Source organism: Dunckerocampus dactyliophorus, chromosome 7 (assembly GCF_027744805.1).
Source record: "Dunckerocampus dactyliophorus isolate RoL2022-P2 chromosome 7, RoL_Ddac_1.1, whole genome shotgun sequence".
Classification (NCBI taxonomy): Eukaryota; Metazoa; Chordata; class Actinopteri; order Syngnathiformes; family Syngnathidae; genus Dunckerocampus; species Dunckerocampus dactyliophorus.
Window position 1 is genome coordinate 8908685 of NC_072825.1, and position 27767 is coordinate 8936451.

At 39.4% G+C, this 27767-nt stretch overlaps 3 protein-coding genes across 6 annotated transcripts; all 3 read right to left on the reverse strand.

Moving 5' to 3' along the window:
* Positions 1-791: 791 nt before the first annotated feature.
* On the reverse strand, positions 792-10020 carry cd4-1 (CD4-1 molecule). 2 transcript variants are annotated; one of them, XM_054781984.1, is made up of 10 exons: positions 9878-10020; positions 5088-5148; positions 4842-5003; positions 4621-4773; positions 2707-2952; positions 2252-2638; positions 1332-1592; positions 1152-1252; positions 1037-1080; positions 792-916 (listed from the first exon to the last, which is right to left on the reverse strand). In XM_054781984.1, the coding sequence occupies exons 2-10, from the start codon at positions 5140-5142 to the stop codon at positions 886-888; spliced, it is 1440 nt and encodes a 479-aa protein (XP_054637959.1). In that variant the 5' UTR covers positions 5143-5148; positions 9878-10020; the 3' UTR covers positions 792-885. The 2 variants fall into 2 exon arrangements, with proteins under 2 accessions (XP_054637959.1, XP_054637960.1); XM_054781985.1 differs by lacking the exon at positions 9878-10020 and adding an exon at positions 7006-7190.
* An 824-nt stretch (positions 10021-10844) lies between these two features.
* On the reverse strand, positions 10845-16128 carry LOC129184830 (hemicentin-2-like). 2 transcript variants are annotated; one of them, XM_054781201.1, is made up of 8 exons: positions 15017-16128; positions 14773-14934; positions 14553-14693; positions 13375-13608; positions 13281-13310; positions 13075-13211; positions 11473-11540; positions 10845-11339 (listed from the first exon to the last, which is right to left on the reverse strand). In XM_054781201.1, exons 1-8 carry the CDS (start codon positions 15042-15044, stop codon positions 11258-11260), a joined length of 882 nt encoding a protein of 293 aa, XP_054637176.1. In that variant the 5' UTR covers positions 15045-16128; the 3' UTR covers positions 10845-11257. The 2 variants fall into 2 exon arrangements, with proteins under 2 accessions (XP_054637176.1, XP_054637177.1); XM_054781202.1 differs by lacking the exon at positions 13281-13310.
* Positions 16129-16404: 276 nt separating this feature from the next.
* Positions 16405-27424, reverse strand: usp5 (ubiquitin specific peptidase 5 (isopeptidase T)). 2 transcript variants are annotated; one of them, XM_054781194.1, is made up of 20 exons: positions 26688-27424; positions 26093-26221; positions 25949-26012; positions 25741-25868; positions 25515-25660; positions 23965-24149; positions 23793-23887; positions 23524-23717; positions 22521-22592; positions 22363-22450; positions 22146-22271; positions 21909-22062; positions 21678-21840; positions 21515-21603; positions 19812-19997; positions 19399-19542; positions 19160-19302; positions 18859-19009; positions 18644-18728; positions 16405-16919 (listed from the first exon to the last, which is right to left on the reverse strand). In XM_054781194.1, the coding sequence occupies exons 1-20, from the start codon at positions 26793-26795 to the stop codon at positions 16826-16828; spliced, it is 2544 nt and encodes an 847-aa protein (XP_054637169.1). In that variant the 5' UTR covers positions 26796-27424; the 3' UTR covers positions 16405-16825. The 2 variants fall into 2 exon arrangements, with proteins under 2 accessions (XP_054637169.1, XP_054637170.1); XM_054781195.1 differs by having other exon boundaries at positions 16406-16919; positions 19869-19997; positions 26688-27421.
* Between the last annotated feature and the right edge of the window lie 343 nt (positions 27425-27767).

Sequence of the window (27767 nt, forward strand, 5' to 3'; positions counted from 1 at the left end):
AGATGTCTTGTCCAACATAATAGACGCCATATATCACAAAAACGATGTAACTTCAAGGAGTGGGACAGGAGGACATCAGTGACGTGTGGTGACGTTCATGTCTGTTGAGGCACTAACTCCTTTGGAGCTACAGTGCTAACAGTACTAACACATTTTAACAGCAACATCAGGCTCATGGCTGTCAAGTCTCTGTACTGTATTCCACAGGAAACGAACGTATTTTGCCCTTCTTTCCCGTCACCCTCTTGTTTAAATAGCGTATTTCAACCTTCATTAAAAAAAATGTAAACTGCTCTCAGGTACTGCAGGTGACGCGGGGCGAGTAACAGGCAGTACAAAAGCCCGGCTATGTACGAGTCACGTGTGACATGATTCATTCCACTCGACAGCGCAAGAGAGAGGGATGGAGGTAAAGACGGAGAAGGCATAGGAGGGGTATTGGAGCTTGGTTGGGGTGGTGGGATGACCACTATTCCCTTATTTTCAAATCCCAATGTTGGCACTGAGGCATGATCATGCTAGGTTAGCTTATTCCCTGGAGAAAAAAACAAAAAAGATCAAACTTACAGCTCCCACATCTGTAGCTGACTGACGTATAGTTGCCAGAGCTCCAGGTTTTATTTTAAGATGTGTACCAAAGCCTTTTCTTTTTCTTTTTTTTTTTTTTTAAAGTGAGTGGAGCAAACAATTGAGGGAGAAGATAGATTTTTCTCACGTCTTGTGCTCATAAACAGACTCTCGGGACATAAAGTACACAAATATATATATATATATATATATATATATATATATATATATATATACATGTGATAACATCATTAACGAGTCACTTTTGTATGATAGGGCACCTTTAATGTGCTGAAAGGAGTCATTCTGCAGGATGTGTTATCTTCTGTTGTATCCTTTTGGCTTGGGGCTGCAACAGAGATGTCCATTTGAATGTTTTTTTACCAGAAAATAAAATGTATTATTCAGATTTGAGGCGCTGGGGAGTGTGACATTAGTGTCATCACAACAGGAAATGGATGGTACGTACTTTTTGCAACGGCAAAATCCATGCTTGAGGCGTCTCATGTTCCGCTAGAGTGTGAGAGAGAGAGAGTTCTAGAAGCTCTAAATAGTGTGACGTCACAGTGAGAAGGTTATTGTACCTGTCTGTGTCTCCAGGTGATGCAAATAAGGAGGAGAAGGACAAAGATGATGACGGCAGCGCCACATACGGTCACAAGCATCCACACGCTCCACTTTGTCGCTGTGTAAACAGACACAGTCATCATACAGTGCGTCGACAACGAGCTCTTTCCTGTTAGGCTCTCACTTTCCATGCTTACCGATAGCCAGCGTCATCTCAGCCGACGTCAGCAACTCGGCGCCACGCCACAGATCACACCTCCATCTGCCACCGTCTCCTTGGCTCACTTCCGGAATGACGATTTGGGCTGGGTGATGCCCCGCGCTGAGCTGAGAACGCACGGAGGGCCACTCAGGTGGGATCCATTTCACAGAAAGGTCAGAGGGCAACTCATGACCCAAGCCGCAGGTCAGATTGAGAGGCTGGCCAGAAATAAGGTCTGGACCCGTAGAGGACACGACTAGATAGATAGATAGATACATGTGCAAATATCAGTGGGCCTAATAGTGATCCCTGTGGGACACCATCCAACCTATTGCAATAGGATGCCCTTTTTCCTCTCACATGATGCAAAATGTCAGTGTAATTGAGCACGAAAACCCCACTGTGATGTGGGCGAAGGACGACTATACTGGTAATAAACACAGCGTACATGGCATACAGTAAAAGCAATACAGCAAAAAATTTAAAAAGCATGACACCAATTTCTCCTAAGACGAGAATAAACCTCACACAAAATACGAAGACTGTGTTATAATAATAACTATGATAACACCAAAAAGTTACACAATTAAAATTGGTTGTGTTGCCACGCGCCTCTGCTGTGATATGCCGTTAAAACAAATGGAGCTAGACAAGTGTTGTAAAATCACTATTTAGGGACCAGGTTAAAAAGAAATTAACATGTAAGGGAAACAACTATTTTAAAAAAGACCCTTATAAATGAGGTGCTAGAAAAATAAATTGAACTTGAAAAAAATAGCTTAAATATTGTTTTAACCCTATATAGTATTGTTAAAATATGAGTTCTTATTACTACTGTAAATTCTCCCATTAATGACTCTATTCGATTAACACCCGACTACAGCAAATAACAACGATAAGTTTATGTGGACTTACTCTGCAGCACTTCAACGCTCACAGTCCTTTTCAGAATCAATTCACTGCTAAAGTTGAAGGTGCACACGTAGTCTCCTCTGTCTTCTGCCGTCACTCCTTTTCTGTTCAAAAACAAGTTTCCCGTTTGGAGGCCTGGGACAGGCCTAAAGCCCCTGCTTTGAACAAATGTCCAAGCCACCGTCTCATCCATCAGGGAGAGGGAGAAGAGCTTCTGTGGACCCTGGGTAACAAGACGCAAGGGTGGTTTAGGGATGAAGCACCAGTGGACTTCCTGGAGGCCCCTGGCTTTGAATAGTTTCCAAGAGAGGTGAGAGGGAAAGGAACAGGGGATGCTGAGAGACGACTGCTCCGGCACATACTGAGGATGCAGAGGAGCCGGAAGGAGGTCTGTTCAAATAAACCAAAATAAATCAAAAATAAAATTACTGACTAGATGAACTCTTTAGGTGTCTCACCAAGAACTGTGATGGAAACTGTGGCCCTCGCCTCCTTTTGTTCCCTCATGACAATGCAGCTCCATATTCCGTGGTCTCGGCCTGTAACGTCCACCTGGACTTTTCCTTCACGCTGACGAATCTTGCTTCCTGCCGGACTCAACCAGTATATGTCAGCCATGTTGTCACTGTCAGGACTGTCCACATGGCATGACAGCGTAACAAATTCACCAGGTAGCACAGGAGAAGAGGCCGGGTCGGCAGACGCTAACACAACAGACACAACATTTACTGTATTAGCATAGCAAGATGAAGCAGTGAAAAACATGTCAGATATTCAATTGGAAAGTTAAAGAGGTCCATTTCTGGATGATTTATATGTCAGAATGTAACGTCATATGAAAATAAAATAGAACACCCCATGTTGTTTGCGTAAGCCAACTCTTCTACTTCTGAAGCACTGCCCACAAAAGGGTGTAAATTAGTCCAAACACGCACCCATACTGTGTTGCCTGTGCGTTTTTTTATTTTTTGGATACATACACCACATGGTGGCACTCTAATTAAAATCCAGTCTTCAAAGACTTCACCCCAAACAAGTCACAGCTTTTCTTCCTGTCACTCACTCACACTGGAGATATGCAGCCGTGACACAGACCGAGAAGTGTTGGAAGTATCTGAAAGGCTGTCAGCAAGCTATCAAAGAGATTTTAAGATAATGGTGATCAGGGAAGCAGAGTCTTCGGGCAACTGTCCAACTGTCCAGGAATGATTATGATTAGTTATCAAAACTCCGTTTGGGCATGTCGGAGTTTGCACGTTCTCCCTGTACGTGGGTGTTCTCCGAGTACTCCGGTTTTGGTTAATCCATTGGTATGAATGTGAGTGTGAACTACAAGTGCCCTGCGATTGGCTGGGAGTACCCCATCTCTCGCCCAAAGTCAGCTGGGATTGGCTCCAGCATGCCCCCGCGACCCTAACGAGGACAAGCGAAATAGAAAATGAATGGATGGAAAACCTGATTTTAAAAAATGAGTGATCGACATCCATGCGCTTTAAAATGTTGGTATGGTTACTCAGCGTAATAAATATAAATGAAAAACATTTTCAATGCTGCAAAAATTAAAAAACATTATATATATAAACACCAAAAACACTTCAGCACTGCACACGGTTCATAGTGTTGCTTTTCATTTTTTTTTTTTTTGTTTACTCAAAATGGACCTAATTTGATTTTAACATATAATTAAAGTTACGTTGGCAAGGGTTTTTTTTTTTTTCCTCCTCAAATTGCTGCACCATGCTGGGAGTCCTCTGATGCCACCCACAAAAATCTATATATTTTAGTACTATTATTATTATTTTAGAGTTTTAGACAAAATAGAGCAAATATCATACAAAAAAATAAATGCAAGCTTGTTTGAGGTCAAATTCGCACACAATGAAATTGTGCATAAAGCAATACAATTGTGCAATAATTTGCAACAGAACTACAAAATGAATCAATTTGTCTTAAAAATGCTTTTTATTTCTTAAAAAAGAGGGGTCATCTCTTACAATGTCAGTATGATATATCCCACCAAAAATTATTAATTACTTCACACCCTTCATAGTGTTCTTTTTCATATTACTGTGGGTGGGTTTTTTTTGCTGAAAATGCATCCAATTGACAGACATTGACATGTAATTAAAGTAATGTTAGCAAGGTTTGTTTTTTTTCTCAAGCTGCTGCACCTCTCTTAAAGACCTCTGATGTCACTGACAGACTGATATTTTCCTTAATTTTTCATCATAAATAATGAATTATTGTTTTCCAGTGTTTAGTAAGATTGGTCAAATGTTGGTTGTTTGAGGTGCACATATTTAAATGACTATGCAAGAGAACTACCGCTACTACTGAATGTATGAGCTTGAGCTTGAATATAAAATGACTACCTGTGATTTTGAAGAGTCTGAAGGTCTTGACTGGTCTGACATCACCTATTGTGACAAGTTTGGAGAGGACAAACGTGCCAAAGTCTTGCTGTTGGACACTTGTGATGCTCAGTGCATGTTTGGAAATGGACAACCTGCCCGTCCAGCGCGCATCTGTAAGCAAAAGATTCTCCATCATTGTCAAAATTATGAATTTAATACCTCAAGATGAAGACGCTGACCTTTGGTAAACAACCAGCCAGAAAAACGGTTGTGCCAGGCCAGCCGATCTTGCTGGGAGCCAATCCGAGACCAGTACCAGTAGCCCGTGTTGACTTGGAGCCCCTCGGTACTGAGAGTGACTGTGGTTCCCTCCGTGGCGTAGACCACCACCTCCTCACACCCTGCCACAACCACAAGCGAGCTCACAGAGGAAAGTATTGTACCCCTGTGAAATAAATGAAGCTTCTATACTGATAACATCCTACCTGTGGTACACAGGAGAGCAGCCATGACAGACAAGAGCTCGATGACGAACTTCATGCTAGACTGTTGAATGGAAAAGTAACATACAGTATCTATGAAATAACATTAATGGTAATCAGAGGCGGGGGCAAGTCACAATCTCAAAACTCGAGACGTGCAAGTCCAATTCAAGTCTCACGTCCAGACAAGATAGATCGCGTCATGCCCGAAGTCACAGGCTTGAAATCCTTAAAAGTCACAAGCACTGTTTAGTGTCTCCCAAATAAAACGCCATTTTAACAATGTAACAATTTGTTAAATTTGACTAATACAATGAATGCATTTTGAATTGTTACATTTTTTTAAATAAAGTAAGACCAGTGTGACAAGACTGTTACATGTCCCAGAGAAAGAGCGCTGACATAGTATTCAGGATTTACTCAGTGCACAGAAATGTAATCCACACGTTTGTTGCTTGTTCTTAAACCTGATTGGATGTTAATACAGGTAGATGCATTCAATGAGGCGGCTTCAAAGGGAAAATATGCTGTCTTGCTGGGAATTACGTCATAACAATCACATTAGTTGAATACTTTGAATGGGGACACGTTTTACTCAACAAATTCATTGAAAAAAGGATTTTCAAGGCATCAGACTAAAGTCCGAGTCAAACCAGAGTCATTGATGTCAATTGCAAGCCTTTGATGATATTGTGGAGTCCAAAGTCATCAAAAATTGTGACACAAGTCCAAGTCGCGTGACTCGAGTCCACACCTCTGATGGGAATACACAGGTATCCAGCTAACTATATACTTATTATGGTAGTTTTACTTCGCTGCATCATATTGAGGGATGTTTCTAATCATTTAAAGCAGAAAAGACCTCAGTGTGATGCACTTTAAAGGTGATGCACAAAAAAGTGTAAAGTTTATAATATGAAAAAGTAGAAGAAAAGGACGGTAAGAAGAAGAAGAGGAAAAAGGAGAATAAGCAGGAAGTATGCGGCGGAGAAGGAGAACACGAAAGCAGAAGAAGAACACAATTTCAACAACAGCAAAAATAATACAAATAAAATATATTTAAACATGTAATTGAAATTTCATTAAATAAAAAAAATTAGGACATTAAAATGAATCATTATTTAATATTTTGGTTATCTTGTTTAGTTGCAGGTCAAGGTCAAAATATTAGAAACAGTCCTCAGTCTGATGCCACTTAAGGTGCTTGAAACTGCAAAAAAAGTACAAAATATTTATAATATCATCAAATAAATATGATTCTATGAAAGTCAAACCTGAAGCCTGCTTTTTAAATATATATATAATAAGTAATAAATAAATATATAAATAATTTTCTAGTATTCTGTGCTCGTTTGCCTTCCATTAATTCCACAGAATAGTTTGATCCATTCTTTTTTTCTTCATAAGAAAAACAATTAAAATTTACTTTGAAATTCTTCATTATTCAATATTTTGGTTACCTAATTAGCTGCAGGGTCAAAATAGTAGAAACAGATTTCAGTCTGATGTAATTTAAGGTACTACAACTGCAAAAAGAAAAAGTGTAAAAAAGAAATCAATAATAATCGACCCCGCAGATAATACAGAAATATATAAAAGAAATAGGTGAAAAAACTACATAAGTCATTGAAAAATAATATTTCAAACCTGATTCTCGGAAATCTGTTACTGTCCATCAACTAGTGATACGTGCTGTCAATATTTCGGTCCTCTTTCATTTTTAATAGTATCTTATTTAAAGAAGTTTGTAAGTCAACGGCATATATAATATTTTGAAAAAAGGGGGTGTAGGACTGACGCGTCAAATGTTATTTAAGTTTTTATAGAGGGGAAAAAGTCCAATCAAAGGTTGTAAAAAAAGAAAAATTGCTTCATATGGTGTCGCACATTGTCATTCCTCCAGTGTTTCGCTGACACGTACAGTAACAGGAAGTGATGCGGGCCTCCTTTGTGGCGGTCTCAGATTTAAGAAGATGAAAGCTGACAAGAGTGGAGAGTGGGCGGCCTGCGGTGTGGTGGGCTTTGCATGAGCGTACACCGGGGTTGTGGTGGGCCTTGATTTAGCATAGATTCCTATCCCGATCCTCCCCTGCCTCTCACACCTCCTCTCTTCTTCCAAGAAAGACGGATCTCTCCTCGCTCAAGAAGAGAAAAAAAAACGCAGCAGAGACAGACTGTGGGTTAAGGTTGATGTTTGTCTCACCTCTCCTCCATGTTCAGTCAGGACTTACTGCACATGTGTTCTTGTATTGTTCATTACGTTTACCCAGCAAATCAACCATAAATCTCAATCAAGTGTGATGCTGGGTTATTATAAATAGGCAATAACACTCACAGGGCACTTCAGTAGCTACACTTGCACAGCTCCAATACAAGAGGATTTGTCTTTATGCAAACATTATTATTTGTATTGTTTAACAATGGGTGTAAGGAAATATAGACGCAAATATAGAAAATAATTTTTTATAATAATAATTGCCATGGGTTAATATTTAAAATAATTTTACACAATAAAAAATAAAATAGTAATAATTATAATAAAAATTAATAGTATAATAAAATATATGTATATATTGAATTTATTTATTCATATTCTATGCCACATGTCCTCACTAGGGTCACGCACGGGAGTATGCTGGAGCCTACCCCAGCTGACTTTGGCAAGAGGCCTGGACCTGGACTGGTCAGACATTTAAAAAAAAATATTTTTGTATTATTTTATCAGGATAAATAAGAAATCCTTGAAATAAAAATATTGTAACTGTACTAAATTGGTGTCAAAGCATTTTATTTTTATAAAATAAAATAACATTTATTAAAAAAAAAGATCTAATAATCGTGCATTGTTTTGTACAAAGAGCCTACAAACTTAGGGTGTGGGTTGTGTTCAAATTTTTCCCATTAAGGCGCGCAACTGACTTTTTATGCTTACTTTTTATGGATGTCCGTCCTGACGCAACCCTGGCATTTCGTCAAAATTAATAAATAAAAAAATGTTTGCCTTGTTAGTAGTGATATTTCTACAAATTATAAAAAATCCTACTAAATTAGTGTTGCATCATATTATTTTCATAAATTGGACTGAGTAAAAATCATATATTACTCCACTTGCATTAGACCAGGGGTCTCAAACTCGCGCCCGCGGGGCATTTGTGGCCCGCTGGGTCATATTTTGCGGCCCGCATCATGAGATGTGTGTTTTCTGAATGAGTTTAAAATAGCTTTACTGTTTTTCAGACACTGAAACTAAAATCCTGTTTACACTTATGTTGCTAAAACATCCTCATTCTTTTTGTACCACTGCTGTTTGTAGTCCGGTTAAAATATGCTGCAAAAATTCCACCCCTTTTGTATCGCTTGTCTTCATTAGGGTCACGAGTAAGCTGGAGCCTATCCCAGCTGAATGCAGCAAAATATAAACTATGAAATGTATTTATTTTTTTGTTTCACCCTATCACTGCATCGAGATATTATAATTATCGGGAGCCGTGCATCACGTATCATACCATATTGTGGGGTACCCTGAGATTCCCAGCCCTATTCCCAAAACTTCCAGCCACAACCGGACCCTATCTCCAGCGGCCCCCAGGTAAATTGAGTTTGAGACCCCTGCTTTAGACTAATTATAGTGCATTTTTTGTACAAAATCTAACAAAATTAATGTCAAAGTACTTTCATAAACTGTTAAAAGAATATCTGATTCACCTTGTAAACAGTTAGCTTCCTACTCCTTTTGAACATGAGGAATTGTGAATTGTGACATGTGAGGTATACTGAAGTGAAATCAAATGTTCCAATAAATCAAACCAAATCAGTGCTTTTTTTGTACACAATCCTACTAAATTCTCATGAGACAAAGGCAGAGACGTACGGATTGTCTCTTCTACTTATGTGTCAAATAGAGGCGCTCACGCTGTGTTAATGTGCATCATGATGATGTTGTAGAAAATCATGTAATTTGATGACGGCTTCCGATCATTTGCACTAATGGAACGACACCCCAGGTGCAACAACACACTGACTTCACTTATCATTGTGTTCATTAGTGTCACACACACACACACACACACACAATGACACAGACTAACACAGGTCGTTACGAATCCATGAAGTGAGAATCTTGCCGTTTTTCTAAAATCACTCCCACTAAAACGGAATAGAAGACACTGTTTAGCTTGCGGGTATCTAAGGAAAAGGAGAAATACTCGTTTTCATGATTTTTTTTTCATTATATTACCTGTTTTTAATGCTTTGGGATTTACAAACTGCAACGGGGTGTGTTTTTTACGGAAGCCCGTTTCCGCCACTAAAAGAAAAAAAATATCCCAATTGAAAGTCAAAATTGTGAGATAAAAAGTTGAAATTATGAGATAAAAAGCCATAATTATTAGACAACAAAGTCATAATTATTAGATAAGTCATAATTAGGAGATAAAAAGTCGAATTTATGAAATAAAAAGTAATAATTATGAGATAGTCATAATGAGATAAAGAATAGTAAAAAACTACGAGATAAGAAGTCATAATTATGACTTAAAATGTTGAAATTCAACATAAAGAGTCATAATTATGAGATAAGAAAGAAATGATGAGATAAAATCTAAAAAAGTAAAGAAAAATAACACGGCTAAAAAGTCATAATTATGAGATTAAGAGTAAAAATTCTGAGATAAAAAGCTGAAATTATGAGTTACAAACTGCACATGTGCCACCTTCTTCACTGGAGCCTTTGTCACATTAATAAAGGCACAAATAGCAAAAAGCATTTGAACGGATATCAACATCTAACTTACAAGTCTTGTGATTGACAGGTGATCAATTCAGGATGTATACCGCCTCTCGTCCTAAAGGAGCTGGGATAGGCTCCAGCTTCCCCTGTCGCTCGTAGAAAATGGACAGGTGAATGGAAGGAAACTTACAGACGATGTGATCGGTGCGGCTCTGAGGGAACGTGTGCATGTGCCTCCTATACACACACACACACACACACACAGACATACGCACACAGGAAATCAAATAAGTAACACATTAGATGTTGCAGTAATGTCAAGGTACATTCACTATTTAAATGAAATTGGAACATGTTGGCATAAAAATGTTAAGTAAATAGTTAATAGTAAAAATATATCATTATTTTGAATCTAGCATTGACAGACATAAGGTATGCAGCTTTTGTCCTTTCCTGTGTCGCCCGTCTGGGTGTCACATTTAGGATGGTTAGTGGTTTACTGCATCTACTGTGTACACGTTCTGGCAACGCACCTGTGTCGCACTGCAGCAGTTGTGGCAAATGCACACTGTTGATGTTCACCTTCATCCAGTACAAACTGAATTTTTCGAGGTAAAAATAACTTTTATTTAAAGGCCGTTTTTGACATATACAGACACATGTAATGGAATGTATAAAACATACATAAGACAATACAGTTACGCTTGAGGCCAAAATTATTCATACCCTGGTCAAATGTTGAGTTAAAGTGACTGTTTTACATTTTTTTATTTATATAATTATTATTTTTTTTTTTTGTAGGCACATAGCGATAACTAAGAACTTGTGTAAAAAATATTAAGGACAAATATTGGCAGTTTTATTAAAATATGCATATTTTTATTATTTTATATGGCATATGCATATATTAGTATGTCATATTTTAGATTATCATATAAGGCAAACATACAGTATATTTAAACAGTATTGCATTAAAACAAATATACATATTTGAATATATTATTTAGTATTATTGTTTATTTTTACATTTTGTCTAAAAAAAACACTAGAAACATTTTATAAATTATCATTATTATATTTTTCAACAACTTCTCAGTCTTTTGCAACTTTCTTGTGCCATTTCCTGATAGTAAAATACCAATAAACTCATTACAAATTTACTTTCACTTAGTTTGAATGGTATGAATAATGTTGTCAGCTTCAAACAATAGATTTATTTTTCAGTATTCAAATAGTAGTAAAAGTTGATGTTTTTATCCACAGGAAGTAAAAATGCACAGTGTCACAATGTAACGTGTCATGTAACAAACTAGAAATCCAAACTACGGTAATCTTATTTACATTCATGTCACTGGTAGCCAAAAAAAACGAAAAAGAAAAGGCTGCATAATTAGGAATTCTCTTTGTCTTTCACTCCTTATCCATTTTTTTTTGCATTCTTCTATCACTTCTTCTGCGCAGAGAGGGCAGGCGGCTTCATCTTCTTCTGTGGTGGTGGTGCTGCTGCAGCAGGAGCAGCTGGCGGGCTGCGATAAAGAAGGAGGGCGGTGGGACAATATGGGGCGGGTGGGGGGGGGACGTTTCCGCACTAATTAGCACACATTAATGAAGTACATTTTGGTAAAAAGGCAAATATGAAGGATGGAAAGAGCAAAATACCAGCGACAATGGCAATACTGTCTGGAATTCAGAGACTTTCTGGCGTTCTTCATCTGGAGGAAATGTTTCTAAAAAACAAAAAAGGAAATAACAATGAGGCTTTTTGCTTTGAATCATCTGTTGTCACCCTTCAAAACATCCTGCTGAGTGATGGCTGTGTGCAATATGTCTCAGCGTAGTGCAGGGGTGTCCAAACTTTCTCCACTGATGGCTGCTGGGGGGTTACTATCATATTCTTCACATTTGAATTCATTAAAAACACTATGTCAGTCTAATGTGAGTCAAGATATGATAAGGTATTAAAAACGGCACACGCAAGATCACTGTATGTTAAAATACGGTTGAAATGCAGTAAGTACAGCACCAGTGTTCATCTTCAAGGCAGCTTCAACATTTGAGGAAAATGTGGAATTGCGGGAAAGAAGTATGCATTTTTAGGTGCCGTCATCTGCTAAGGTCAAAAGGTTAAAATTGCCTTTAAAAAAAGAAAAAAAGTTGGTTTTATTGAAATAACAGCGCCGTCCACCCAATGAACTAGATCCATATTTTTTTTAAACCTGTTTATGTGAGTGGTATTTGACAAATGATGGCAAAAGTCACAACTTGCTAAATTGTGTTTCAAAATCTAACCTGCCTGAAATTATAGTAATTTTTAAGATTTTCAAAACAAATCCCCAAATTTTCAAATAACTGTTAAGATTTGTAATAATGGCGTAATTGATTTTATTTTAATATACATTAGATGTACTGTATTACATTTATCATCTAAACAAATTTCTACATACATTAATTACATCAAGCTGATAAAACAATTAATTAAAATATAAAATGAACATTATTCACACCAGATTCAATTTGTATTCCTATTTTCATTCATTTAGTTTCTATGCCGCTTAATCCTCATTAGGGTCGTGGGAGTATGCTGAAGCCTATCCTACCTGACTTTGGGTGGGAGGCGGGGTAGACCCTGGTCTGGTCGCCAGCCAATCGCAGGGCACATACTGTACAGTATAGGCAAAAAACCTTTCACACTCACACCTATGGACAATTTAAAGTCTCCAATTAATCTAACATGCATGTTTTTGGAATGTGGGAGGAAGTCCGAGTACCCGGAGAACGAGGAGAACACGCAAACTCCACACAGATATGTCCAGCAGAGATTTGAACCCAAATCTTCAAGATCTCCTGACTGTGTGGCCAACATGCTTACCACCGGGCCACCGTGCGGCCTGTATTCATTTGCCCTTCATGTGGATTTTATGGAATAACTTGCACTGTGTAGAATGGACCCTATTCATTTTTAGTGCCCGTATCAACACATTGTAGCCGAGGGTGAAGATCATAGCACAAGATGACTGTCAACCAACCAATCAGATGGTTAAAGTGCTCATATTGAACAAGAATGCTATTCAATATGAACAATATGTGACCTAACAAATACATTTTTAACCTACCTCAAATCAATTTGTCCTTCCGCTTTTAAGTGTTATTGTTGTACTTAAAGCATGAATTCCATAGATTTTCAAGGCCATCCAGTGCGTGAGGATCAAAAGCCATGTCAGTCTACAGTATATATGTGAAGTATCCGTTTATATAACTTGCCTTCCTTCTTCTAATCCGTAGACACAACACCAGCACCAAGACCAGCAGCAGAAGCACCACCACGCTGCCACCTGCTGCCATACCCCACCAGGCCAGCTCCGGAACCAGACCTTCAGAGCGGGTCGGGGAAGTACCACCTGAACCAACACAAAGATTGTTAAAGAAGAAATGGCCTCACTCTCACAGAAACAAGCAGGTTCATTTACCAAACACCTGGAAGGGGGTCGTCATAGAGCCTGCAAACAAAAAACCCACATTAAAAACCTAAAAATAAAGGTGGTTTGGTTGCCACCTTTTTACCTTGAACAATAATATCTATCTCCTCTGCATACTCGGCGGCATCATGAGAGAACACACACTTCCAAATCCCCCTGTGGAAATCCTTCACTGGGATGAGGGTAACAGGGGAGCCCAGGTGATGACCGCTGTCAGGCCTCCTCCATTGCACCACCGTGTCCAAAGGCAGACCGGATACTCTACAGTTTAGTGTAGCGTGGCTGCCCACCTGGAGGGAACCAGGGGGGTCCACCCACACTGACAACACATAGGACAGAAGGTGGTCATACTGTATGATGATAGATTAATGGCTGTGGTTGTTGTATATTTAAAAAAAAAAAAAAATTTCAGTGAAAATATTACTATTTACATTATTATTAACATTACTTTTTTAGTCACAGGCCCATTATTTTTGCATCTGTGTACAATTTACTGTCTGACATTTTTGATATGGTGTCGAGAAATAACTTTTTTTTAAAATTAAATACTTTTTTTTTTTTTTTTACTCATAACTCCTTTTGTAAAGAAAAAAAAACGTAAAAAATTGAAATGCATTGATAATAAACAACTAAATAAAGCTGTAAAACATGCTAATGTTTTAAAGGAAAGTCAAATAAAATACACACATATTTATAATAAAAATTGTAATTAAAATTAAAAAATGTACCTACAATGCACAAAAAAGGCAAAAAAAGAAATAACTTTACCAAAAGAAAACACAAATTGTATCTATTCTATGTTTACAAAGACAGATTGAGAAACAAAAACACACACACACAAACACATATATATATACACACACATATATATATTTTTTTTCTTTTTAAAGGAATTGAGTTTTAAAATATTTAATAGTTATAGTTAGTTAATAAAAAACTATAGTTAATTAAAACTCACATTTGATCCCATTTTACATAATATACCTCTAGAAAAAAAATATGTAGTGCTGATGTAGTTACATATTTATTTTTTTTTTTACTAAAAATTGCATCTTTGGATGAAATTGTACCTCCTTTGTGTAATTATCAAAACTCAAGGTTGTTACTGATATTTTGCAGAATGTTTAGGCCTTGTGGAGGTCTGGGGACTTGTTAACATAACTTAACAGATAACACAAAAAATAAATGTGGTTGTGTGTATGATAATATAAGGATATTTAAATGCAGTATCATTTGCGAAGCAGTGCTCAATTCATTGCTCACCGGTGAAGACAACAAGCGTGTGCACTTGACGTTCGTTGTCTGCCTTGCACACGAACTCTCCGGCGTCTCCTTCCTTCACCCCCGATATGACCAGATTTGTGTCATGCATGACCTTTGACCTTAATGCAATGTCACCAGGGCCTGAAGAAGAATACACACAGCACATGAGCTGAAGTAATGCATAAGAATATCTTGGGGAGAGGTTTGGTCAATAGAGCACCTTTGCGAGGCATGCGATTCTTTCCACCGACCCCGACGATAAAGCTGCTGCCACGAATCCACTCTAGGCTGTTAATGAAGTTGTTGATGCCGCACTTGATGGTGGCGCTCTGGCCTGCTTTGGTGTGGACCAGATCGCCTGCAGCGGCGAGCGCACTCAGCACTAATGAAGCAAAAATGGAGGGGAAAAAACTCTGATCTTAATTATGAACACATGTACAATAAAGTTGTGTGTTGTCACTCACCCAGTAGATATAACATGATGACTATCATTGTGGAAGAGGCTTCCGAGGAGAACAAACTGAAGAATTTGACAAAGTGTTGTTTTAAATCCAGGATAGAGGCACCACGCAGAGTTTCTGTTTGAGATAAGACACGCAGATCCAAACCACTCGACTCTTGCTTCACTTCCTTCTTCTCTTTCTCCTCCTAGTCATGAAAAAATGCTCCTTGTAATTAAATATTTTGGGTGCTGGTGTTCCCTCCATTTTTCTGATACATATTTTCAACATCATCAAAATGACAAATGAATGTGCCTGGGACTTGATTTTTTTTTTCTTTTTTTACCCAGTGGAACTTTGTGGCCCGCGGGGGGGTTCGTTCGAACCCCGAACCCCCCCGGTTACAGGTCTGAACTAGGACGAGTGATGATAACCATAGAACAAGACATTGCGTCATAGGCAAGGCTGCTTGGTTCAATTACATTAATTAATTACAAACACAAATACATTTTCCCGAGCAGATACCATAAAAAAAAGTATATTAAAAACTACTACACAATTACAGCAATACCCATACACCGCCACTAGATGACAGTATCACCACACCTTTGTTACCTCTGCTGCGTGCCTGTTTAACTTGCTTTGTCCAACTTTTATTTGAAATACTGCCTTAAACATCGCCTGTACAGTTAAAGGTTTTATGGTGGTGAGTTTGACTGATTCACTTCACATAATTTACAATGGTAAACATTGTACAGTACGTGAGTACATATACTATTGTTTTCACACGTTATTCAAGAGGCCACCTGCTTCGCAGCCTTGTATTACAGTTTAAAATGTCACATTAAACCTTGCCTGTACAGTTAAGAACATTTTTATGATGTTGAGTTTGACTCAGATTAATTTTCTGTTATTTTCCAAGGTGTAAAACAGTCCAGTTAGTCCCATACAAGAGAACATTAAATCGATGCGAGGATCTTACCTTGACTTGGCCGTAGTTACATGTTTTGTATTCTGATTTAAGGCGGAGATCCTACCCCACTCTCTCTGACACTTGCAAGGATGCAAACTCTGTAAAGGCACAACTTCAAAAAAGTACAAAGAAAGCTGCACTGTGGAAATTTGTAGGCCAACATAAAAGTTTGTGGCTTCGCTCTTCATGTTGAGATTGCACGCACTGCATTTTAAATACAGAATGTGTCATTCAGAAATTTTACATCACTTCATAGGACAGCATTTCATTGACATTACCTGCAGGAAAACAAATGTTTATTGCGCAGAAAGCATGAAAAACAATTCTTTGTCACAGCAGAAGTACCGTAACAAAATCTTTTAAAATACACATTGAAAAGGTTCAAGAAAAAGCAACTACATTTGTTTGAGTTTTTTTTTAATTTTATTATTATTTTCTTTGATAGCACACATTGGAGCTGACGCTACTTGCTCTGTGATTGAATAAGGTGGAGTCCAATGGAAGTAACTGAAGCCATGCATCGGAAACCAACATAGGTAATCGGATATTTAGAGAGGGAATCAATACAAATTTGACTCCCTCCACATGATTTTGTTGCAAACATGACATGAAGGTCCAGATTTTCAGGAAAGATTAACTTTATGCAAGTCACTGAGTAAAAAAAAATCCCCAATTATGTGCAGTCAAGCAGCAAGGAGTAAAGAGCAATGTATTTACACTTGTTATAACATGGGTGCTTCAAAGAGCTTGTTGGGGTGTGCGTCAATAAAAGTTGTGTGCGTGTGTTGTGTGAGCAGCCATACTAGCCACATTCACTTTCCCAAAAGTGCCGCCATGCGCCCCCACCCTCCATTACGGTCTCATTCTGCCACCCGCCGATAGAAGTAGAGGTAACCCAGGTCTTTGGGAGGTTTCTCAGAGGCGCACACCTTCTGGTCATTGAAGATAACCCACCTGCCATACACACACACACACGCACACACCGCAGGGAATCAATGGGAGGGTTCTTTCGATACAATAAACACCTTAGGTAACAATAAAATGACAATAAAATAATATTTAAAAAAAATAAAGCAACAACAAAGCACAAAGCATATTAAAACCATTAAGTAAAGTAATATACTATTAATAAAGCTAATTATTTTCAAATATACTAAAATAGTATAAAAAAGTAAAATCATCTAAAATATGATAAAGTATGATATATATAAACAGGCCACAAACAATGGTTCAGTGGGAGATCTTGATAATAAAATGAATTAAGAAAAATTAAATAACATTAAAATACAGTAAAATAATATACACGGCCAACACAATCACACACTGGACCAATGGAGAGTGCCATCTGCTGGTTTATTGTGAAGGTAGCTTCAATAGAGCAGATGTGCACTGCATATTGTGAACTGATTCTATTTTGGCCCTCTCATGTATCTATAGACTAGGGGTCTTCAATTAAAAATTGAGTAAGGTACATTTATGCAATTTTTTTCACAGCGAAGGTCGGAACCTTATTTGCATCAGACTTGCTCAGACTAGAATGTAAAATGTAATGAAATCCTGTACATCAACCTACAACCAGTGCTTCTCAAATAGTGGGGCGGACACCCTCATGGGGGGTGTTTGTGGGGAGAACTTTTGAATATTGTGGTGTTGAACACACGTGTATGCTTTACTGCTCTCCATTTTGCTGGTTTCAGTTTCGAGTTCAGTCAGTACAGTACAGATAAATAAACAGAAATGATCAGTTTCTCAATAGTATTTCAAATTGGGCGGGTGTGAAAATATTTCTGTCCCCCAGTGGGGACATGACAGAAAGTAATTGGGAACCACTGGCTAGAACATACTTATTTTGGCACCTAAATCGCATTTAAAAGAAAACAGAACCAAATTTCACATAAAAAATAAAATGTTTGACTGTACAAACCATGAATGAACACACAAGGCTTATTTTTATGTTAAATAAAACCGGTTTCTCTGGAAAAAAAAAAAAAAAAAATAACAATAATTGAATAAGCGTCTCTAACAGAAAAGCTGCAACAGTACATTGTTTACCTTTGAGTAAAATCTCTGCAGCAGAAGCACTCCTTCCTTCAAAACTCTCCCGTCAGTGAAAGATGTTTTGTTTTGCTCCGATATCCATACAATCCTTGAAGACTCATTTGCATGTTGCTGTGCTGTAAATTAATGTGCTATGACTTGTAGATTTTTCATACTGGGCGCTACAGTTTCAGAGAACATGAGACACAGAGCTTTGGCACTGGATTCTAGAAGAATGAACCTTTCACTTCCTTTCACTTTGAATTGTTTGCTTTTTTCGATCAACTTCTCACTTTTGAGCAAGCCATGGTCCTATTTGAAGATTAGCAGCATAAAAAAAATGGATGGACTGATGGTTCCTGGCAAGTAAACAATTTCACTGGCTCATTTTGAGTGACGTCACCGCGTTTGCTGTCACGTTAGCCGTAATACTTTAAGTAATTACACCCGCAAACTACAGCTGCGATCGGTCTGCGAGGTCCGATGTTCGCCATTTGGTGATCGCTGCTATAGGCAATAACAACGTAAACTAATAGAAACACAACCACAATTTATTTCTGTAAAGGCAGAATTGATCTGTGCGTCTGTGTGTCTGCTGCATTAATGTAAACATTGTCTGCTAATGTGAAAGGGACACTTACTGCTGATCCTTCTTGATGTGACAGACATAATGGCCGCACATGGTACTCGTACCCATGTGGCTGATGAAGGCAAACAGCTCATATTCTGGACAGAGAGGAGAAAGCATGGTGAGTTATTGAGGACAAGGAAGAGACAGTTTTTTTTCATGCCAACCACCTCACGAGTCCAATCTAAGACAGAACGCTTTCATCCCATCCGCCTAAGCGGTACTCACTGCCTGGTCCGTCTCTGACGCATGGTCCAGGAGGAGGATCTTGACCGCCTTCGCTCTCTGCAGCTGAACGGCCTCCTTCAGACACCTCCATGGACTCTAGGTCGTCCAGGTGTGAGAATATCCAGTCGACGGCCCGGTCCAGGGTATTGCTCTGAGACAATGAGACAATAAAATACTGTAACTGTCAAAAAAAGAGCATTATTATCTTTGAGTATTTTAATACATCGCTTGTATTTGTTTGTGCATGTATGCCTAATGTTGTGGCCCGTCGGTTTAACTACATGAGGGGGTGGATTCTGACCGTTGCTCGAAGTGCTTTGGTCGCCTGGTCTCGGCTGAACCCCATTGACACGATGGTTGCCAAGTGCTCCTCGGAGATGCTCTCAGTCGGGGTTGTTCCACCACCTGAGCTGCAGCCGGGCAGAACCAGGGGGGCGGAGAAGTCTGCAGCCAGTCAAAAAAGAGAGGGTCAAAAAAATTACAAACAAGCAGAATGGGATGGATTGAGGATGTGCATTTAAGTCCCGCTGCTCAGCACACCTGGGTCGTCCATGTGGCCCATAACCCAGTTCATGGCGGCATCGATTCCAGTGTTCCCAGTGTAATACACGGCTTTCCTGCAGGCCTCCAAGGGGAATCCCATGTCACAGAGCTGGGACACGGTAGAATCGTCGAGGACCGGAGCTGAGAATTGTGGAGTTAAAAAAATAAAAAAAAATTGAATTACTTTGATGCACTTTCCTTCTCAGAGGAACAAACATCACAAATGTCAACAAAACTTTAAATAATGATATAAATCATTAAAAACTAAATCATTACATGTTATATAACCCAAGTTATGCAAAAGTGAACAACAAAGGCAACATGAGGACAGCAAAGGTAGAAAGTAAGTGAAAAAGGAAGACAAGACTAGTGGTCGTGAGGAAAAGAGCAGAAATGACAGACAGACTGACACAGCAGTGGGGAGTAGAGAGAGTCGTCCTCCTCGTTGCCATGGGAACCCAGGATACCTTTAACCTCCACATCTGGCGTCATGAGTGGGGGCGGGGCCACCTCTGGTAAGAGCTCCTCCCCTGGCTGCTGGCCCGCTGCACGGAGTGCGCTCAGGTCCAGAGTGTCGGGGACATCGATGCTCACATCTGCAAAGAACATCAATGGCCATGTCACATTTAAAGCTATGTTTCGTCATTACTGAGACTCATCAAAACAGACAGTTGACAGACCAAAGAGCAGTAACTCCCACAAGTTAACCATTTTATGACAGTACATGTTCTTAAAAGAACAATGGAAATAAAACCAGGATATGCTTCAGAGTAGTCAGTGCACAGCTTGTATAGCAGTATACAACTTGTGAAAATGACTCAACACACAGCAATTCGTGTCTATCTGGCAACACACGAGTAGATAATATAGATAGTAGATAGTTGTGTCTACAGTCAAGCGTGGTGGTAGTGTCATGGTCTGGGGCTGCATGAGTGCTGCCGGCACTGGGGAGCTCCTGTTCATTGAAAGAATATATGAATTCCAACAAGCTCTGATGAATCCCAAGAGAATTTAGACAGTGCTCAATAACAATGATTTTCCTAATAAACATTCACACAATGGACACAATTTGGGCATGTTCTGTGAGGTGTCCTCACTTGTGTTGCTAGCAATCCGGAATATAACGGCTGTATGTTGACTCATTTTCAGTAGACAGTAAATCTATCAAGCTGTACACTGAATACTGTAAAGATACAAGATTCAAGAGTTTTATTGTCATATGCACAGTAAAACAGGTAGTTATGCTATGCAATGAAATTCTTGTTCTGTTCATTCTCCCAAAGAAAGAAAGAAAGAAAAACACAAGAAAATGAATAAGAACAGAAGAGACATTAATACAAGTAAGTAAGTAAGTAAATAAATAAAGTGCTATGAGTGTGTGCGTGTGTTGCGTGCGGCGTGTGTGAGTGCTTCGTTGAGAAGCCTGATGGCCTGTGGGTAAAAGCTGTTTGCCAGCCTTGTGGTCCTGGACTTCAAACTCCTGTAGCGTCTGCCTGACGGTAGGAGTGTGAATAATGAGTGTTGTGGATGTGTGCTGTCCTTGATGAGGTTGTGTGTTCTTCGTAGGACTCTAGTTTTATAAATGTCTTGCAGTGAGGGGAGGGCTGCCCCAACAATGAGGTCAATGAGGTCTTGATCACCCGCTGGAGTGCCTTCCTATCACGTGTTGTACAATTACCGTACCAAACAGTGATGGAGGCGGTAAGGACACTTTCGATAGTACATCTATAGAAGCAACTAGGGATTGTGGTGGGCATGCCAAATTTCCTCAGTCTCCTCAGGAAGTACAGTCTCCTTTGGGACTTCTTGATAATTTGTCGGGTGTTGTGAGACCAGGTGAGGTCCTCGCTGATGTATGTTCCAAGGAACTTGAAGGTTTTCACCCTCTCCACCTCAGTCTCATCAATAAACAGTGGTCTATGCGGCTCCTTTTCCCTTGTTCTTGGGTCAATGATCATCTCTTTGGTCTTCTCTGTATTGAGATGGAGATTGTTATCATGACACCTAGCTATGAGGTATAACATGTTTTTTTTTATTATTATTTCGACACAGTACACATTTACATAGATTTTAGCTACTGTAGGTGTCCTTTCAGCAGTGTTTGTGTACTTACCCAGTTTCTTAGGGACCCAGTCAAGGCCAAAGGTGAACTTCTTAATCTGAATAACCAAGTGGTCGGGGAATGAGGCAAATCGGGTTGTTCTGATGAAAGAAACAGAAACACTGATCAATAACACTGATCATTTACACTCTAACCGTGTTTCATCAGTGCATACTTGGTGGCAGTAGTCTTGGCTTGCACAGCAGAGCTCCAGAAGTCAGTAAGGAGTTCAGGTTCATTGAGGGCCGCCATGCAAGTTGCAAATGGAATTTGCGCACGTACGGGCGAAACTGACGAGTCTCCATTCTCACGCCGGCGCTCCACCTCCTGCAGCTCGTCTGATGGGAAGAATAGTGTTCACATGAAACAAAAACATGGTACAAACATATCCCATCAGCCTCCTTACCGGTGTTGGTGGCCTGGTCCATGGGGACAGGCAGCTGGATGATGTAGTCCACCCGCTGCGTGTACTTGGCCTTTTGGGATTGCTGACACACAATTCTCTCCTCCACCAGGAACCTGAAGGCTTCAGATGGGTTGGGCCCAGAGCGACAGTTTCTCTGTTGTAAAGTAAAAGTAAATCAATGAAGAAAAGATGAATAATAAAGGAGGAGCAAGCACTATTAAGTAATGTCACATTTACCTCCACCATGTTTATGAAGTGCAATAAAAACTCCTGAGCGTCTTGTTGCCGATTGGTGGAGAACTCCGGGTGACCCCGCCCAACAAGTGCTTTGAACATTTGTGGTGCTATGCCGATTTGGTAATCCTGGAAATCAAATACTCTGAGAATATTAGCTTGAGCAATTATCAAGAAAATAGTGCCACTTTTTTTTTTTTTTTTTTTTAGCTTTTCTTGCCTTGGGCTCAGATGCACCATTTTCATCACCAGGATCTGGCGCCGGTTTTGAATATTCACCTGACAACAGACCGTAGCCCAGTTTGGCTCTGAGAGACAACAAAAAATGCCATTATTGCATTAGACATCCACCAAAACACTTTAAAAAGAGACACTCACACTTGGGTTTTGAAGTCTTGAGTGGGGTCGCTCGGGGCCTCGTCAATAATTTTGTCAATGTTGCACACATACCTAGAAAGACGGGAACTACTTTAAAATTCATGACTACTAATACAGGATCAAATTAGATAATCAGATCATGTTTACAGCTGACACAAGACTCTCATTGTGGTAGATGACTATATTGTATCAACAAAGACATTATGCAATTGTCCAGATCTGGGAGGAGATCCCCCAGGACACCATCCGTAGTCTCATTAGGAGCATGCCCCGACGTTGTCAGGCATGCGTACAAGCACGTGGGGGCCACACAAACTATTGAGAATCATTTGGAGTTGCTACAATGACATTTTGGCAAAATGGACCTGTATGCTGCATCATTTTTTTAATGCTATTTTCCCAACAGTTCCGTAGGTCACATGGAATGTGACAAATGTGGTCTAATGCTTCTTAATACATTTTGATTAGTGCTCTTCTTTAAATACTGTATGCAGTCTTTCCTCAAATAGTGGGTAATGTCCTTTTTTTTTTTTTTTTTTTTAAAAAGGTATGTAGTTTAATAGAAGAGGGCTAATAATGATATTTAATCATATAGATACTCAAAGATACTGAATAGAAATAATACAACATAATATGCAATTTATTATTTTATAAAACATTCACTTTATTTTAATAAATGTTTTGTTATGGAAACTGTGATTCCAAAGCAGACAACAGAATTTCTTTTGGTCAGTTTGTAAAATGCATTACACAGTTAACTGTTTGGCATGTAACATTGAATGTATGTGAATAAATGCCATGCATTTATCAAAAATGAGAAAGGAGATAAAACATTTTAGCCTATGTTGAGAGACTGAGTACTTTTAGAAAACACATATGAACATCAGCCTATGACTACTGCACTCTAGTGTACAGCTCCAATGATCAACCGAACAGATATGTTTTCACTCATGGGAAAAATAAACAAACATGGTGGAGAGGAAGAGGAGGACACAATACTTACTTGCTCTGGAAGTCTGGAATGGTGAAGAGCACTTGCATTACAGAGTTGAGGTAGCAGCTGTTGCCCAGGTTCTTCATGCCAGTCAGGCCGGGCCCAAACAGGGGACGCAGAGTAGTCCCAGATTCTTGGATCACCTCCCACTCCCCGACACGCTGATTGACGGCAATCTCCAGCTCCGTCATGGTCCGCTCGGTCTGAAGAGGAGCAGATGAAAACATCATATCGAGGAATAAATATTAAATAAGATTATGTCCGATATGTGTACTTGCCTTCTCCATGGTCATCATGTCAATGCCAAAGTGAGAAAGGTGCTCTGGTAACTTGGAGTCCAGTACCATGTCATCCTCGTCATAAGAGTAAACATCTGGACATTAAAAAGAAATACAATAACTCAAATAGTTACGTTTTCTGAATGAATTATTTCCCATTGTGTCGTCTCACCTGCTCCGTCGGGGGTGATGGTTCCCAATTTGACAGCCAGTGGGTGTCCCGTCTCCTGGAAGTGGAGCAGGGCATGGTTGTTACCGCCTGACCCGTCAAAGTACCTACGACCGCAGAGAACTTTGCCGTCTGTCAGGTTCATCCAGATGTTCTCCTGGAGGCCGCACACTTCGCACCGCCAGCCGCTAGCACAGAGGAACACACCGGGGATGTAAGTGCTCCCGTAGCCACCATTTTCTTGACCATATCATGGTCATATCTGCAATGGTCTTACAAACTGACGACTAATTAATAGACATATGCAATCATGGATCATAAAACCTTCAATGAGAAAGCAATATTCCTTCAAATGAATTTGAATGAATTTCAATATTCCAACCCCCTAAAAAGGTCATACACTTTGGAAAAGGACTAGCGTTTAAAGAAAAATGCACCTGTAACGTTGCACAAAAAAAGAGGTTTAACTGTCATAGGTTAAGTCACACGAGACCTCAGCAAATCAGACATGACCTAAGTGAGCATTTTAAGCAGGAAAGCATTAAATGTACAGTTAATAAAATTTTTTTAACAGTGACAGTCTGACACAGGAAAAGATTGCAGTGGTACCTTGGTTAACATCATTAATCTGTGCCACAGGGTCAGACTCAAACCAAAACGGACTCTTAACCAAACCAAATGTTCCCATAGAAAATAATGTAAATCTAATTAATCCGTTCCGATTTCACTGGCTCATTTTGAGTGACGTCACCACGTTTGCTGTCACATAAACGTAATAACTGAAGTAATTACGCCTCCAATCTGCCACTATGTTGTTATTATATTTTGCATTCACTTTAATTGGTCACGGGTCCATAAAGGGCCATCACCGGGTCCGTATTCGGATCAATGTCTGCCATTTGGTGATGGCTATTATAGACAATTATAGTTTTACATGCAGAAAATGATGCAAAAATAATGACAAATGAATGGACAACTGAACATTTAAAATCACTTTTACCGAGTTTTGTTGAAAAATAAACCATCAATTAACAAAATAACACAAAATACACATTAGTCTGCTGCAACCACAATTTGCAAAAATGTAAAGAATATATCAAACTAAATATCAGCGTTGTAGAACCATTAAACATGCACCGTTACCGTTTAATACAGAAAATGAAAAAAATTAAATTAAATTATTAATTAAATTAAATTAAAACACGCTGGCGGCAGTGACATCGCGGCCCACAATGCATTGCGAGATCACGTGCAACTATCACGAGATTTCATCTTGTGCGCATGATGCAAGATGGCGCCGTAAACAAACCAGATGGCATTCTGGACTCTAAACAAGCAGGCGAATGCAAGCAAATGCAAAACTTTGGCAAAAATTTTGGTTGTTAACTAAAAACGTGCTAAGTGGAGCAGACGTTAACCGAGGTACCACTGTAATTCAATTTCCATTATTTCCTATAGTATATGGAGTTCAATCAGCATCCCGGAATGGATTGTGCTTCAATTTTCAGGTCCTACTGTAAGTCTAGGGGGAAGACGGTGGACTTAAGTTTCACCTGGGAGGGATCTTGATTCCGTTGTCGAGCTGCTTGAGGTCGGCGGCATGTCGCGACTCCTGTCTCACCTCCCCGTCCCACTGTTGCACTTGCAAGGTGTGCGACACCGAGTCGGCCGCCATGATGCCCGTCATCGACAGTGACACCTTTGTGGATCGTAAAATGAGTTGGTGGAGAGGCGTGAAGATTTTAGACATTAATGGCATGGCATGGCACCCTGTCTCACCCGCTCTTTCACGACATCAGGCATGACTGCAAGGTCCTCTGATGTCACTTCCTGTCTGTCGGGAAAGATGACAACCTTGACGTCCTCCTCATAATGCTCCTGATCGATATCAAAGCCCCCTTCGATCCCTTGGAAGCCACAAATACGACACATGAGGATTTCATATCGCTTGTATTTATGGTAGTAATAACCAGCATCCATGTTTCACCTATAGCCAGTCTGGTGGGCTTCTTCTTAGGCGGGTGTCCTGATCCAGAGTTATCGTCTTCCTTCTGATAGAATAACACAACAAATAGTGTGATAACAGAAACAATATGGACAGCGCTGTTGATTGTGTCATTTTTTTTTATACCTTGGCCTTACGAGTCCTGGTGATGTGCAAGTAAGGCCTCTGACCAGCCCGAGCATGGTGCTTGGCCACATATTGGCTTCCAAAACCCAGGAAGCTGTTCATGCACACATAGAGGCCTCCTTCGCTTTCCTAAGGGACACAGATGCGGAAGATATTAGATGTTGTCCTCCTCCATCATCACAACGCTGGGACGTTATCAGCAATGTGGCTACCTTTCCATGACACAGTGAATCTACTGTTAACTTGTTGAGACTGCAAATTAACTCGCCGAATAACAAATCAATTTTTTATGTAAATGTTATTATGTTTAGAATACTTACAATGAAAGCCTGCTAAGTTAGCCTGTGAGCAAGTTTGACAGTATTCAGGTTGTAAGCTTTGCTGCTAACTAGCATGCTAGGTGCTAAGTTTACTGTGCTCTATTAGCTTAGCTTAACGTCTGCTGGCTAGTTAACGAGGTGTTAAAGTAAATGTAGCACAACATTAACTGCATATTTCATAGCAAAACAACATGGAGCGGAAATACACCGTGGAACTGACTACCGTTGTTTGGTTTGCTGAGAAATTTAACCAAGAAAGGAGGGATGTTGCTTACCGGGGAGGAAAATGACAAGGCGCATTCATCTTTGTGGACACGGTCTCCAGGTTTCGGAACCCGAATTGTGGACAAAACCGACATCAAAACCTCACTGACGTCCCCCATGGCAGGCTAGCGAGTAAAGGTGTTCAGTGAGACACTCGGCTGTATGTAAATGTGGACCCCTCCGTGCAACCTTAATTCCACCAGCTTGGAAGACAGTGCCTAGCCGAGCCCGTCAAAAGTGAGTGTTTGGTTGAATGAACCATATGAACCATGAGACGCTGCCTTGTGTTGTGGGAAGGCCCTGAACGCAGCAGCTACTACCGTAACTGTTCTATTAAAATCGCAACCTCAATCCTTAAAAAAACTGTCTTTCATTGTTTTCTGTGATGAATGGATGTAGGTGATACTTGCTAGAGAATTTTAAAAACATGTTACAGTTCTCATCTCTGTTTTTAAATTACACAAAAGGCAATATATTTGGTTCTCATGACAAAAAATGTCATTTTGATACAACAATAGTTAACTTAAATGCAATCGTTTATGGTAAGATTTTAGATTGGACAACTGACTGGAGGTGGGCAGACCGATCCAAATATTATCAATACCAAACTGTCGCTATAGCGTGATGAGCTCAAATGTTGCTGCTTATCGTTGACACATCTCAGGGCTTGATAATAATAACAAACAGAAACACCTTAAAATGCATTTAATGGAAATTGTTATAGTTTTTTTCCCTAAAACATCACTAGATATATGTTAACATACGACCTTTAAATTGTTAAAATCCCACAAAATATAATTCATATCTGATATGTATAGTTCAGACTAAAATTGTTTATTAGATTAACTTGTTTAGAGCAGTTAAAAAATGACACTTTACAGAAGTTTTTGGGAAGCTGATATTGTTTTGTAATTAGGGCCAAACGTGAGTGATTTTTAAGGACTTCTTGAATGAAAAATGCACCATTTAACGTTCAAATGTGGTTTTTAAAGTGTTTGTCATTTAAGAAAACCTGCAAGGCAGGTGTTTACTGTCCCATTGTCTAGATTAGAAGCAAACGTTTTAAGCAGTCACTCCGTTTAGCAATAATT